Source organism: Nipponia nippon, unplaced genomic scaffold (assembly GCF_047370975.1).
Source record: "Nipponia nippon isolate SJK-2023a ecotype South Korea unplaced genomic scaffold, ASM4737097v1 scaffold_5, whole genome shotgun sequence".
NCBI lineage: Eukaryota > Metazoa > Chordata > Aves > Pelecaniformes > Threskiornithidae > Nipponia > Nipponia nippon.
Genome location: NW_028262369.1, coordinates 18,218,755 through 18,235,079, shown reverse-complemented (window position 1 = coordinate 18,235,079; position 16,325 = coordinate 18,218,755). Strand labels below are relative to the sequence as shown.

General features: G+C 40.0%; 1 protein-coding gene across 11 annotated transcripts in view; it reads right to left on the bottom strand.

The window, feature by feature from the left end:
- Positions 1-13,732, bottom strand: part of TNRC6A (trinucleotide repeat containing adaptor 6A) — a 54,336-nt gene extending 40,604 nt beyond the window's left edge. For 7 of the 11 annotated variants that reach the window (XM_087730361.1, XM_087730362.1, XM_087730367.1 and 4 more), the window contains exons 1-3: positions 13,599-13,732; positions 12,802-12,849; positions 10,267-10,302 (exon numbers count right to left, since the gene is read on the bottom strand). In XM_087730361.1, coding sequence (XP_087586487.1) covers positions 10,267-10,302; positions 12,802-12,849; positions 13,599-13,603 — 89 coding nt within the window. In that variant the 5' untranslated portion in view covers positions 13,604-13,732. Of the gene's footprint in view, positions 1-2,696; positions 2,716-10,266; positions 10,303-12,801; positions 12,879-13,598 lie in introns of those variants that run through there. The other 4 variants (XM_087730365.1, XM_087730368.1, XM_087730360.1 and 1 more) reach the window with 3 other exon arrangements.
- Positions 13,733-16,325: the final 2,593 nt, after the last annotated feature.

Here is a 16,325-nt window from a genome sequence, read left to right as displayed (position 1 = left end):
TTACTTCTAATTGGATAATATTTCTATAGGGACTATGTACTTTCACTGCAAATCACAAGTGACGAAACTTTAAGAGCAGATGCAGTGTCAAGCTACATGGAAGATTTTCTTTTTTCCAAAACTGACAATGAAGGCGTAGACATTAATTTGACTCAAAAGCCAGCACAAATTCAGATGGTATTTAATCTCTGCCTGCTATTGTGAATTCGTATGACTGAGCTCTCACACATCACATTTCCCCACTGTCACACGCCATCAGCTCTGACCCAGCATGCAGTTTGAATACACTCAGCACAAATCAAGCAACGGGTTCCTCCCCAGCCACGCGCACCCTTTTGCACCAACATCGGTGCCTAGACAGCTGTGCAGGAATTTGCATCAGCTCACTGATCTTAAACACTACCTCTGCCAAGAAACAAACGATATATACGCATCTTGCTGCCTGAGCAGTGAGCTAATTCAACTGGTTGTGTATCTGTATGACATAAAGGACACATGAACTAGCAGGAACATGAACTGAAGAGCATGGTCAGACCAGAGCTTTCAATAGCAGAGCAATTCTAGAGCACATTAAACGGGTGACAGAACTGTAACCTGACAAACATGAAAACAAAACCTGTTACATTAATTTAAATTCACTTAATACAAAGTTTTACATGCTAAAACAGAAGGCCTCAGCACTTCACAGCAACACCACTTTTCAGATTACACTACATTCTCTTTTAAAAACAGAGTTCAGCAAAGGCCAGAGAAAAGGGAGAACACAGAGTAGAAAAAGCAGAAAGAAATAAAGACATGCAAGCATGCTTGCAAGCTATCAGAGTCTGTGGGAACTAATACCTGATACAAATTTAATGATAACAAAAATAAATTTTTCTTTAAGGCCGTGCTTGGACAGATGAGAGTGACAACAAACTGCACACAAACACAAGTGACAGAAAAGACTGCGGTAACAGGCAGACAAAAAAGCATTTGGGCTAATTGTGCAAAAAGCTCGTGACAACATGGAATGTGCAACTGAAGATCAGTTAGTTGTTTCATACACGAGAATAAAAACAATTGCCCACAGAAAGAAGGATTCTGAAGTTTAGAAAGCAAAAATAAAGCTGAATATAAAAACAAAACAGTGGCAGCAGTTTGCTTTTGTTAGAACCCTGTAAGACAGAGCCTACTAATATTCAGTTACTTCGAAGTTCGAGATTCGGAGAATAAAGCATTTTTGTGTACTAGAAAGCCTACTTGCAAGGCTCTTCTTTGCCTTTTCAGGGTCAGGAATGTTTCTAACTTCAAAAGCTTGGAAGCTTTTGGCCCACAAGCCCTGACCACATAGTCAAGTGGACAAGATTAAAAAAATAGGCTGAAAATGTTTTTCCAGATCTCTTCCTGAAGGATATATCTAGGTTACAACACACATCCCTCTGATGTTCTGAATCTTAACACTAGCTCCACTGAACATCTACCCTCTCACTGGGCAAACCACGTCCTTCAGAGAAGTCCTAATTTCCGATACTTTGAATGGGATGTGGGAACAAACTCCACACATGTTGACTGAGTAAAGGAAGAAGACACCAAATGTACTCTTTGAATCACCTTCAGAGATTAGTATAAGTCCTCTCTTTTAAATTAACGTTTCATATGTAACTGGTATTCTCCCAAATCTGTCCACGCTTTCTAATCAATAAGCTGCAGCTAAAGTAATAAGATGTGCTCAGATCCAAAGCTGCTGTGGAGAGCTCTGGACAGTAAAACTGATCAGAGTCACATAGGTTATTTACCATTGCAAAAGAAAAAGCCGAGAAACAACTGATGGAAGGGAATTTACACCCCTGTTTGTGACAAGCGTCTATATCCAAAATTCAGCTTTGAACGTAAAAAGCGCTGTTTTTACCTTTGCCATGGTTTTCACATACTAAGCAAGGCAGAACAGGAGAAGAGATTTTATTACACAATCACTTTGAATATAATAAAATCTCCTTTTAAAATGTTACCCTCAATCGATGACACGTGGTTGCACATACTCACAGTATCAAACAAAAGACAACCTTGTTATACAAAACTTTGGGGGGGAAATGAACTAGCAATGTCAATAAGTGGTTTACTTCTGCCTAGAAACACTGAGCTCCTTTTTAACCTCAAACTACATAAAAATACAAACCTCCAGTTTCAAATAAAATAATTATATATATGTATATTTCAGAAGCAATGCCAATTGAATACAGTAAAACACAAGATACTCCACAAGTATTAAAACTTCCGTTACTTATTTAGATATATAAATAATCAGTTCTATTTTCAACACAGCTGAAGTCCCTTTCAAAATGAGTGCAGGTATCCATTGGGTTTTTTTTGGGGGGGGGTTGTTGTTGTTGTTTGGGGTTTTTTTGTGGGATTTTTTTGTTGGTTTGGGTTTTTTTTTGTTTTGTTTTTAAAATCCACATGTGATTTCCAGTTCCCAGTTGCCCAGTTCCACTGTGGCAAATTCATATAACTTCCTCACTTTTTAATTAGACAAAACAGCACACTTAAAGCACCTGCCTCTCACTGTAGGTGGTACCAATGTAAGTACTACTAAACAGCAGCTCATCAGCTCTTCTCTTTACAGCAGCCAGCAGCTTATTCTATCTTGCATTCTGCATAATACTGCCATTCTTCTGAAAGAGGCAAGTACCACATTATGCTGCCCATTTGAGTTCTACCTTTAAACTTTAAAACTGGTTTTCTGTCCTGTTGTGAGATTCTTCAGCAAGATGTTGAAAGTGGTTCTCCTCCCAGTAGGGACAATGCTGTAATAATGATACTTATATTTAAATTTCAAAGCTTGTGGCCACTTGGCTATTATTAATATTAGTTTCAAACAAAAAGCGATATGGTAGTACATTCATTGTGGAAGAAAAAAAGCCTGCAATACTTTAAATATTTAAAGGACACAGAAACTTCTGAGACTATTAACGTTACCACACAAGACCAAAAAAAAAAAAAATAAAAAAATCATATGACCGCATTTTGGGTAACTCAAGCATTTTTCTCAAATCTATTTTTATTACTATTAATACTGCTAGACAACAGCTATATTTTATCTAGATGGTAAATCAATTTGTCTGGAAGGAAGAAAGTTTCATATTCACAAAATTAACAAGTATTTCTTTACTTAATTACAAATATCTTTTCTTATTTCTCTCTGTAAACAGAAAACCTTTGGAGCATGGCTACATGTATCTGTATAGCAACTAATATAAACAGAAATCAGTTTTCATCCCTACTTGCTGAGATCTTTGTTCTTGCTGCAAATCCGATTTCATCCTCTACTTGTTTCTTTTCCCAGTGCTCCCTTCTATTGGAATAACACTGATTTATTGTATATCCAGCATCCCTTTTCTCCTCCGCCACTTTTAGGGTGACTGTTACGACTATCCATCAACTCGGGCTGCATGTGTTAACAAAAGCAGTCTGACACTGCAGGTATTACCAGAGGTAGAGCTGCAGCATGCTTTGACAACGAGCAGCCAAACAATACCAGTGTTCTTTCCACCCTCCGTATACACTAACATACTACAGACAAACCAGCGTTCTAAAAAGTTTCCACACACCAAATTCTGTCTTTTAAGATTTTCTAATAACAGAGAGCAAGCATTAGTTATTTCTTTTTTAAAATAATTGTTTCTGATGTGTTAAGATATGAAAAAAAAAAACAAACTAAAAATGTTACTTCTGGCACCCCTCTTTCAGTTGCACTGCAAGACAAATCACAAACTATCAAGCACAACATGGCTATTCTGCATTTTATCATAGTTTTATCATCTGGCTGCAAGACTCATGGAGGACCGTCTTACTGCAAGAAGCAATCTTGCATTGCATTAGGTATCAAAAATTATTTTACAGACAACTAAGAGGTTAGCCACCTAACTACAGAAAACAATTACATATGGCCAGTTTCATTTGAAGCAATCCCTCGGCTACTTTGCAAATTTGAGGTAACGATCAACACGCAGTGATATCTGTGTACTATAAAAGTGATACGTGAGTCAGTTTTGCCCATCACTGTCTGGCACCCTGAGTGTTTGTAACCAAACTGGAGCTGGTAACACTGATCCTCAGTTCAAGTTAATTTGGAATAGTCCAATTTTTAATCTGTAAACAATACAAGAAGCTTGTAGGTCTGAATCAGTCCAGAAAAAGTAGCTTCTATAGATCACAGTTCATTTTTTATAGAATACACAATTCATTTACAGTTGACTTCCATACAAAGAAGAGTCAGTGATTCGCTGTTCAGGAAGACAGTATTTCCTTTCTTGAAGTACCATCGAGAATAAGAGACATCTAATCCAACGGAAAAGGCCAAGTACCATATCTTCCTCCCATGGCCAGGGAAGTCATGTCCACAGCCCTTCTCCTCTCACCACCTCATTGCCTGCGTGCGTAACGCACAGCTACCCTGCACAAGTGCTGCTGGGCTGACAGCTCCCAGCAGCGCCCGTTCAACACACGTTCTATGAGAAGTTCTCTGCCCACCTTGTCCCAGGATCACCCCAGGAAAAAGCACCACCAGAAGCAGGCTGTGGAACGGGAATTTCTGTCACCTTCCCATGACATCCTCTTTCCCAAAGGCTACTTAGATCCAAGAAGGGAGCAACCTGTGATCCAGAGTAACTGTTCTGAAGCAGAAACCTCTTCTGGTCGCTATCCTTCCTGGGGTCCTGTGTCCCGAGGTCTACCCAGCACTGGGTGTGCACATCTGAATGCGAGATGGGATGAGCTGCAAGACCTTACCAAGAGATGATACCTGGGGAACACGCTGTTGCTGTCAGATGCAGTCAACCAGTCTGAAACTTGCCCCTGCTAGGCTGTGGAGCCCCAGGGAGATAGCCCAGCTCCCTCTTGACTGCCACCTTAATTAGTTGTTCTAGCAAGCCAAACAAGGTCTATGGGCACAGTTAAACACCTCTGACGCAGTACGCGTATCAACACTGCAGGATGGTACGTTATCTAGGATTGTCTATGGGAACAAAAGGTTCTTTACAGGATTTCTAATAACATCAGAAGAATTCTAAGAGTTAAGAAAGCCACTAGTGCCTTGTTTTGTATAACAAATTTCAGTGTGTCACATGCAAAAACTACATTAACTGAAAAATCATTCAGCTTTTAGAAGAAAGCTATAGCACTTTAAAGAGCAAGAATGCAAAATAGTAATTTCACAGGAAAAAAAAAAACCTAACTCATCAATCCTGGTACAACTAAATCAACAAGACTAAATTTTATTTTTAGAATATAGATGCTAAACAACTAACATACCAATATCTCTGGAATATTCTACCCAGAGCATCATTTTTTTTTGTTTCCACACAGAAACAACAAAACTCCTAAATTATGACACTGTGATCATTCTATTTTCATGTATTTAAGAAAAACAGATTTTAGACTATAAAACCAGCTTAGAACACACTGAAAAAACCACAAACAAAACCCCCTAAGATTAGCGTCAGGACCCTTCTCAAACCCTGAAAAAAAAAATTACCCACCTATAGCTCATAACAGGTTTTTAAAAGAGTATTAGATTACCATTATAATGTTAAATCTCAGTGACTGGAAAGCAAACCCAACCCATTGTACCATTAAATAACAACAGTAAAGCCCTTACTACCCATGTTCATCATTGAAAACTGAATCTTTCAAGGAAAGTAGTCCTATTACCGCTGCCCTCTTACATAAACATGAAATACAAATTCAGATTTGCCTATTAAGTCATCACAGTCTAAAGCAGAACTCCTGAATCTCCATCTCTGACAGCTGAAAGTGCAAGTTTCCTTTATTCTCTCTAACACATTAATACACGACCCTCTCAACAGACAGCAAACAACAGTATTTATGCATCAGATTCCAACACCCATTAGAACATGTATCAAACAAGCTACATTTTTAATGCTACTCCTTGAGAAAAAGAAGCGTTACGTAGTATTTCCCATTTATCATCATAGACTTTAATAGCTACCTATTCCTGCTAAGTACTCAACACTTTATCTTCTGTGCACAAACTACCAGCAGCTTCATGCTACTTTACAGAACCTAACAAGAAACAACGCAGGAACCCAGTTTCATAGTAACAAGAGAAAGCCAGAAAATTAACAAGTTCTTTTGCTGGGCTTTTCCCTACATCTGGGTAGATTTACTCCATTGACCTCATATGGCAAAAGTGCTTGTAGCAGCACACTTGGTCCATCAGCTGGCCAAATGAAAAGCAATGACTGAGAATTCTGATTCATAAAATATCAACAGACTTCTATTATATCCCCTATCAGCCATCCAACTTTCACTAAAACACATGTACAAGGAATTTCCTTTTCCTCCTATATAATTGGATTAGCTTGCTCAAGGTTAAATGGTCTTAGCAGAAATGCAAACCTTATTTTTCAATTTAGATAAATTGAAAATAAAATACCTACACCATACGAAATTCACATTTGAGACTGGAGCAAAGGCCTTCAGTTTAAATAGCTCAACTTGAAAGGTGCTTTATTTTCAAGTGAGACCAAATGAAAATGGATCTTGATCTCAGGAGAGACTGCGTATTTGATGGCTCTGAGAACATACAAGTAGAAGCTGCTTTTATCTGCATAATTTTAAATAGACTGTGTCAGATAAATATTTACTATTTTTTATACCAAAATAATTTTTTCTCCAATTTTGTGTACCTCACTCAGCACAATTCCTGTTTGTATAAGGAGGGGGGGAAACAATTACCAAAATGCTTTGCTCAATTAAGCCATTTTTAAAAAGTACTTCTTAATCTTCTAGGACAGGTACCACTTTGGCAAGACAGAAAGTGCCTTGTGATTCTGGGTGATGTTCGATACGAAGTCTTTCACTTCATTACTATCACACTCACATGCCATTAAACGAAGAGCAGCTACATTCTTACTTCTACAGTCAGCATTCATTACTACTTCTTTGTCCTAAGTTTTGACAGTGCTAATTTTATTTTTGTATGGCTCAATTTGTTATTTGGCTTGTGAACTGGAAAAAAGCTGTAATGCTCAAAATGTAAACATTTCAGGTAACATTTACATGAAATCATCTTTTACTTATTACTTCAATTCTTGAAAAAAGTTCTATTAATCTTTAATTTTAAAAGCTCCAGCTTGGCACTGCAAAAATATCTGTGCTGAAACAGACATTTAACCTCTTTTCTTACATTACAGAAGAGGAGAATCAGGTATACCCGTATTTTCCCTGGAAGACATACTGAGGGTGCAATAATTAACATTTGTGCAGCATGCTATCTTTGCTGTTATAATATACAAAACGGAAACATGTTATGCCACAATAAAATTACAATTCTAGTCACCTCACTGAGGCAATTATGGTTATGAGAAGAATTCTGACACAAATTAAGATCTAAGACATAGCACTGCATTATTATGATTTGAACTCAATATTTATCTCTGAGTGAAAGCGTATATTACTTGCACAGGGCAAATTTCAACACCAAAATAAAACAGGTCATCATTCACCGTTAATGCCAGTTACCCAGCATTCACCAAAACTGAACTACCTATGCAAGGGAATTGCATTCGTTGGGTTTCCACATTCTTCAAGCTAAGCTAACAGTTAGAAATGCCTCTCCACAAATGCTGCTAAAGATGCCAGCACTATTACAGAGGCTCACATACAGTGTTTGATAGTCAAGCAGACACCTTCAGACCACATTAAAGTCACACTGCCCCACAAGATGGTGCTAGCACATTTTTAAAGACGCTGCTACCATCGCCAATAAACGCTTTTAGAAGCCTCGAGGCTGTGAAGGGATTCTCCCAAAGGTATTGCATGTTAGGTGTCCTTTGAAGCACTTCAAACACTGCAGGCTGCACTGGGGTTATGGTGTCATTGCGACGGCCCTCCATGCTGAACACATCGAGGGACCAAGCACTGCACTGGTGCCAGCCAACAACGGGCAGGGGGGTCACACAGGGCAAGTGTCCTTGCCGCTGGACAAAGGAGACCAGTTAAACAACTAGCCCACCTCTTAGTGGCCTTGTGTTACTAACTGAAGGTAAAAAGATATTTATCAGTCCGTTTCTCAAAAGGACGCGCATCATTCAGCCTATTTATTGACAGCAGGATGCAGGAGACACTGACAGCACACCTGCTACTGAATCCCCAACCATCGACTTCTGTGTTAACTATTGATGAATTTTTACCTTTTACCCATTTACTACATGGAGTAAACATAAAAGTAAGAATTAGAAGTGATTATACACAGTGGCTTTTGAAGCCACTCTAAGACTTCCAGCAACAAATATATAAAATACATTTTGGGGGAAAAAAATAAATCCTTTCCATCATTTGCTTTTCTTCTAGTTATAAATTAACTTGCAATGCTACAGGTGGAACACTGCCAAGCAAGTGATACATTTAAGTATCTGGAATTGAAAGATCTTTTACAATTCTGCAAAGACAGGAAACATGTATGCATGCATGCACTACATATTCAACCTATGTCTGATATTCTACACAGACTTTCAAGCATATTGCTGAGACTAAGTTTTGATAATTTTTCTGTGTTTGGACCTACAAATTCCCTAACCCTTAATTTTTTTTAAATTATGCAATTACATACAACTGCCAATAAAAATTACTTCTCAGATTTTATAAAAGAACAATAGCTAGCTTTTCTACTAAACCATCATTATACAAGAATCAATTATAAAATGTGTATTTTGATTAAAAATGGATCCTCCAATTCTTTTATCAATGCTTCCCACAAAATAGCATACTACACCAAAAAGAGCACTCTTCAAGTTTATGGAATGGAAACCAGTACTTTGAATTTAACAAAAAAAACCCCAACAAAACCCACCAGTGCCTTAAATGGAAACACTTTGGCAACTAAAACCACTCAGCATATTACACAGGAGCAAAGCAAGCCTCAGGCACCGATAACAAAACAAAAACACTTATTTACAGATGTCGTGTGTGTGTTAATTCTTTCCAGCTATTAACGTATAGAAGAGGTGCTGCCAAGCTAAAAACTGAAACAATTACTTCAATGAATAATTAATTAGTAGATGTGCATCAGCTACTCTCTTTTTTTGCTTTTAAATACCTCAGTCTTTAAATTATCACCCTAAAAGTGAAGTAATAGAATTTTAACTACCACGTCTACCGTTACCAATTACTCGGAATACGCTCATCTTTCCCATTTTGCTAATACAGAAGCTGGCTCAACAGAACTATGTTCCAAACTACAAGCACTATAAATATGCCATAATTCTGGAGTAATGTTTGTGTTACCGTTTTGCCCTGAAGTTTCATCTGAGATGTTCACTGCTACACAAGTATACAAAAGACAAATCTCTTTCCCAAGAAGTTTATCATCTAAATACACAAGACTTCAGTAGCAGCAACAAACAATCCCTATCTTCATTTAACAAATGAGGAACCAAAGAAAATAGATTAAGCTGCTTCTCCACGATCACACTGGTCATATAGGATATCTGTAACAGATGCACAAACGCAAACGACTGCGAAGTCCAGCACCTTAACCGTAAGACCACCCATACTCTAGACTGCTTCAGTTTTATTAACGCAGAGTCAAGAAGTACACTGCACAATGGGTTTGCTCTAAGACTACAAAAAGAAAAGGTAAATGAAAGTTACCTTATGGGGACAACCTGACAATTAGGCATGATCTGAAAAAGCATGTGTAGAGGAGAAAGGAATGCATAATTTTGCCTAAGCGTCTCTAAAGGTCTTGAAAAATATGAACAGAATGCTGTCGCTTTGCAATAAATTCTTCCCATTTGACAGCACAAGTCTTCCCATAAGAAGTTTATCAGGAAAAAACCCACACCCCCCAAAAACCCAACAGAAAATCAAATGCTTAAATATCAACAGAAATGACTACATTACTCGCTGTTTCTCTATGCCACTATCATTGAGCCATCTCATTTTTTTTTTCTACAGCAAATAAGGAAAGCGTCATGGAAATACAGTGGTTATTCTAACATGGAAGAGTAAAAAAAAAAATAAATAAAATTGTACAGTAGTAACTTAGTAGAACACATGGATGAAACCTAGAGGTATACATGGTTTTAGGTTAAAAGTTTGCTCTCCCAGAACATGGACAGTCTGCAAACAATGCAGACAGAATCTCGAGAGCAGAAACACAGGTGAATGAAAGCAGTGTGACACTCTTCCCTATAATTTGCTTATGAAGTAAGAGTCAAACTTCTGTGTTTGGAAAAAAAAAGTAAGCATATTTCAGATATTTACCTTCTCTCAGTTCCACATAAATGAGGCAGGAAAGCCCTGTTTACCAAACAGAATTAAAAAATTATTTCTTAAATCAGAAGAACTAAATGGTGATTTTTTTTTTTTTTTTACTGCTCCCCATTTTAACCAAATTTAACTCTTACATTTCTCCAGTTAATAATGGACAGTTCTTGCTCAGCATAGACTGAACAGGTGACATTTAACTTGTAACATTATGCAACAATACAGTGTGCAATAGATTTATTTGAATTACTGTCACAAATCATGCACTATGCTTATTTTTGAGACCAGGAATATTTGCATAAGACTAGGCATATATGCATTTTAAAGACAACGCAGACCAAACGAAGATTCTTTTCCAAAAAGCCAAACAAGCCAAATTGCTAATCATGAGTTTAAAACAGTAATCACTCCAACTGGATAAGCAAGCTGTAGTAAAAGCTATAATACTTATCCCATCGCAAACCCACAGTCTAGGCCAATATTCCCAGTGAGATAAAAAAAGAATATTTGCTACCCATTAATTTATAAGCATAAACTCCAAAGGTGACTTCAGAATATACATGAAATAATGCCAATGTCCCATGGAGTTTACAGTCTCTACATACACTATGCCATTTTAGATTAAGAAAAACTGTAGCATAGGTCTATTTACCTTTCCCAGGAAAAGATATTTGCTCTTTTACAATTTGACTAGGTCACTGCAAATTTAATAAGATTGTAAATAATGACATTAGAGAAAGAACGAGGGCTATCTGTTGAGTTCTACAATAGTAAAACAATTAATCAGGCCTATCCAGAGTAGGCATGCCACAGTTTTATCAGGTTATGTGCTCACATGATGAAAACTCCCTCACTAAACATAAACCAGTTAGAATACAGGTTTCTGAAAACAACTGGTATCTTAATGTTAACTTAAAACCAGTTCTGAATCTTTTAAATGAATAAAACATATACCTCTGTGTCAGAAAACACAGAGACCCATTCCATATCAGAATTTACTCAGTGAACCTTGTTCTGTCCCCAACCCCCACGAAGCACTGAGTTTAGGCAGTTCTAGAGTTTACTTTCACTTCTCATTGCTATCTGTCTGGCAGGCCTGCCAGCATGACAAGAGATCTCTCTTAGGGTCATAAAAATGTGAAGATCTACTGACTTACTAAGACTTGCACCAGAATATTGGTTTGAACTTAGCACTCTGTCCATCTAAATAATACAGTTCTGAAATCGCTTATGGCATCAAGTATGCACTGAGTGCCTTCCGCAGCATGCCAATGATTTACTTTTTTTTTTTTTTTTTTTTTTTTACACAGCATTTTGGTACCCTTTGTGGACAGATTACTTAAAGAGCTGCAATTTGAAATCACTCTCTTCAAGTAAAGTCCATTTAACAGTGACCTTGACATTGTATTTAAAAGCAATATGCTAAGAGTATCTTAAAGATTCCATATATTTCAGCAACAAAATGGGAAAAGTTATTCACGTTTAAGCATCTTACCAAAAAAAAAACAAACAAAAAAAAAAAGGAAGACACACACTGACAGCAGGGGAAAGCCAATCAATTTTCACAGTGTAATCATAAATCAATCCGGAAGTTGGAGACTGATTAAGCACAATAAATAAGAAAAAAAGCAAGGTACCAGAAATTAATATTCTATCAGTTATATTCAGGTTTTCAGCATATTTCAAATGGCCGTAGTAGAAGCCCTCTTAGAAGTTTGCTAGCAAAAGTCCCTTTAAGGTCTCATTGAAAAAGAACACAAAAAGAAAGTAGGACGAAAGTCAAAAACAAAGAATGTAAACAACAGAAAGAGGTAGATATTTGCAAGAAAGTCACCGTACTAAAAATAAATGGTGCGGAAGAAATAACTTCTTAAATAGAAAAGTGATGTATATTACTGACACAGAATTTTTAATTCAGCATAACTCTTTTAATTCAGCATAACTTAGCTCTTTACTCTTGAGCTAAGTGATGTAAAAAAGGAACTGCCCATTCTACAAAGTTCCCAAATAAAAACTACATGCTAATAGGAAATTCACCACCTTTAACTCTTCATGGAAAAAGAAGCAAAAACCTAATAGTTATATGGCAATATAGAATTTATTTGAGTTCAAAGAAAGTTTCTTGCCAAAACCAACTATTTCTTGTCTCCCCACAGTATTTGCCTGAACCGTACAGGAAACAAACAAACAAACCCATCATTCATTTTTTTAGTTATTGTTAGGTATTATAATTTAGGAGCGAAAAGTAAGTTATTTTTCTCTTTAAAAACCCACCCTATTAAAGAAATTCTATTATAGAACCTGATATTGTTATTATGCAAAAGAAATCATGCTAAAAAGCTGTTTAGTCTATAGAACGAACTAAAATTGCTGAGATTTCTCTATGCCATAGAGGACATTTTCAAATTCAGGGTTTTTTTTATCCTTACAATTAACATGAGATTAAAGCTCCAGATAAAGCCCACAATGATTTCTAGCCCAAGGCCAACTCTTGTTCTGAACTGTAGGAGTGAATTTAAATTAGTATCTTACCTGCTTAGTTTTCTTTCGACTTCTTTGGTAGCTTTAGCTTCCAATTCTCTGGAACAGAAAGTGGTGTTGGTTTCCATGTCAACAGTAATGCAGCACAAAGCAAAAAATAAAACTGGAGTGGGGTTAAGATACACACTGAGCTCCATATGTTGGTATCTCAGGAGGAAACGGGGAGACCACAGATTGCCAAGTAATCAAATGATATGTTTACCCAGGGACAGCGAGGCAAGTGGAGCATAACCAACACCAGCTATCCTTCGCTACTACACAACCTCTACTTAATCGTTTCAAGTACTTTAAGGAAAACAATTCTGCTGCATCACTTCAGCTTGAGAATTTACTTAAAATACAGCAGCGAGAGAGCCCTCCCTGCCCTACCGGCCTGCAAAGACCGGCGGCTGCAAAGGGCTGCCAGCTCCGCAGGAGCAAACAATAACGAGCGCAGAAGGTCAAAGCTCAGCTCCGCAGGGAAAAACACGGCTTTTGGGCAAACACCGCGGCCCCTCCGGGGCCCGGCCCCCTCCGCCGTCCCGCCGGCTCCCGCCCGGGCGGGCACCGCTCCCGCGGGGAGCCCGCCCGCCGCCGCGCCGCAGCCCGCGCCCCCGGCCCCGGCCCCCTCCGCCGCAGCCGCCTCCAGCCCGGGCCGCGGCTCCCCCCCGCCGCGGCAGGGCCGCCCCGGGGCGCGGAGGGGCTCCCCCCCGCCGCCCGGCCCCTCCCCCGCCCGCGGCGGCCGGGCCCCCGCTGGCGCCTCAGCTCGGCGGCGCCCGCCCTTCCCGCCGCCCGGCCCCGCCCGCTACCTCATGTATGTAAAGTGCTCGGAGTCCGGCCCGGCGTGGCTGCGGCCCGGGCCCGGCGCTGGCGCGGCGGCTCTAGGCAGCCTGGGCCCGGCACTGCGGAGCGGGAGGGCCCGGCAGCTGCTGCTGCAGCACCGCCGCCATTTCCTGCCTCCTAACCCGGCCGGGTCCGGCCGCGCCGCACAGGAAGGGAAACCCCGCCCCGGGCAGCACTTCCGGGTCGCCGCGCTCCCCCAACATGGCGCCGCAGCAACCGCCCTAGCAACGGGGTGGGGGAGGCGAAGCGCCGTCGCCCTGACATTGAGGGCGAGCCCACCGAAGGCCGAGCCCGCTCGCAAGGCCGGCGGCCGCCCCGCCAGCCCCGCGGGGCATTCCCTCGGCCCGAGCCCCCTCCCCAGGCGGGTGGCACCGGGCAGGGACAGGCACCGACCTTGCCTCGGGGGAGCCTCCGCTGCGGGGCCTGACCTCACCCGCAGGCGAGGGGTGCGAAGCCTGCCCGCCGCCCCGGAGCGGAGGGTGTGCTGTCTGCCCTGCAGGAGCTCATCCTTCAAATTCAGGCGCTTCTGTGCGTCCAGCCCCCGCCGCCCTGCAGGGGCACAGCCCCATCACCCTGGGGAGGGCTGCCATGGGGATGGGGTGATGTCTCGTTGTGCACTGTTGCCACTAGCCAAGTGATCGCTTTTGGATTTAGTGTATCACTGTAGTTCTTATCCTGAAAATATACACATAATTCCAAGCGCGATCTCATGACACATGCTACAGAAGAGGACAGTCCTTTCCCTGAGCAATGCAGGACGAGGCACAGACAGGAACATAACATACGTTTCCGTGCCTATTTTCCCCTATGCGGTGCAGCTCTTTCAGCTCCTAGGCGCTGCTGGCATGCTCAGCTCTGTTCTGAACTTTGGGGTGTCAACAACTCTACCAAAACTGGTGAAAAGAACTGTTAATGTCTAAATAACCACCACAGAGTAAGATAGGCCTTTCTTTTATCCTTCCACTGACTTTATTAGGTTGACAGAGGGAACTGAAAAGTATCTAGCACTTGCAGACCTAGCTGGAAATTGATTTATGTGAACACAAAGCTTAATCCAAAAAGTACACAGAGATATTCTAACTTCAAATACATAAAATGAAGAGGAAAGAATATACGAGCCACACTCTCTGTTACTGTACTTGACTTCAGTAAAAATATCCCAGAAATTAGTTTAGAAAAAACAAACTAGTCAAAGGACTGACAGGCAATAATGGGAGAGAATTAAGAACAGTAGTGTCACAAAAGAGTGAAGCTGAGAACAGACAAAAAATCACAGTAAACAGATCTGCATTCTTACAGGCACTTCCCTGTGGAGAAGGTGGAGCTGGCATTGACATGAGGTCTTCGTAGCCCAAACACCGCAAACTTGAGAACTGGAAAATTCCTCAAAATGAAAGTGAAATGATTTCATTTGCATCGTCCAAGTCCACAGAATAAATAATGGCAAGGAAGGATTTTTTAATAATTTAAGTTTAGTTAGAGCAATGTAAAATGTTACTACTGGCATAAATAAGAAACATTGAATAAGAAGCTTGCTTACAATACTAATTTTAAACTCCTGAGGCCATTTAACATACCTGCGTTTGAAAACATTGTGGCTAATTTCTACTTCCAATTTCCACTGCCTACAGGATAAAATTAGACAGATGCAGATGCACCCCTCTTTGCAAACTGTATAACAAAAGAGTGAATACAGATAATAGGTTTCTGCTTAGAAAATTTGAATAGGGACAGAATTAGTGCCATACCGGGTACGCTGAGGATGTATCATACTTGTAGCTACATCTCTGCAAAACAATCTTAAAAAAATTATTGAGCTATATTAGTTTTTGATATATGCGGTCTGGTCGCAGGGCTGGGTTACTTGGGCACACAGTAAAGCCGTCAGTGAGATGGCTGCTGACTGGCATTCCTGCACTGAGTTCTAAAGCACCGGTTGAAAATACCCCAGCAGTCTGCACAGCTGCTGTTGGAGGGAATAGTTGTCATTGTATGTGCCTACGGTACTGTTCAGGAATTTAATTTTCTTCTCAACTCCCTTCCGCTGTTCACGTGGAAATAAGCATCGTCCTGTCTGCTCTGTTGTAAGAGCTACTGAGAAAAGTGGTTTTGTTGGCATAGGGAAGTTCTTGTTCTCTTTTTGCATCCAGCTTGCACATTATCACAAACATTTACCAGCCCAGTTTCAGTTGGCCTTATTAATGCTAGTGAAAAAATGAATGCTATTTTATTCACCTGTAAAACAAATGGATGTCCTGGATAAATAAGCAATCGTCTCTGGAAATCTGCTGCAATGTCAACGGTCTTTCTGCCAGCACGAATGGAGTAAAGTATTTTTCAGCTGAAGAAGATCCTACATTATTAAAGATGAGCATTTATGACAATGCAGCATACCAGTAAGGGTATTTTTGTCCTCTTAGAGGCTTAATGATACAGCTTGCATTGCTGTGAGCTGAACATGCACATGCATAAAGAGATTGTATTATTTTCCACATACTTAAAAGGGCACTGAGAATTTGAAATCGGTTTCTCAGCTTCTATTAGTAACTTATAAGTTAATTTTGGTCTTATTTATTTGTCTTGATATGAAAAAGTTTGGATTGTCATGTAACAGTGTGTAACTGAAAGCCATTATTTCCTAACGTCCAATTCAGCTTCCTGTAACTGTTTCATTCACAGCAGTCCTGTTTTAT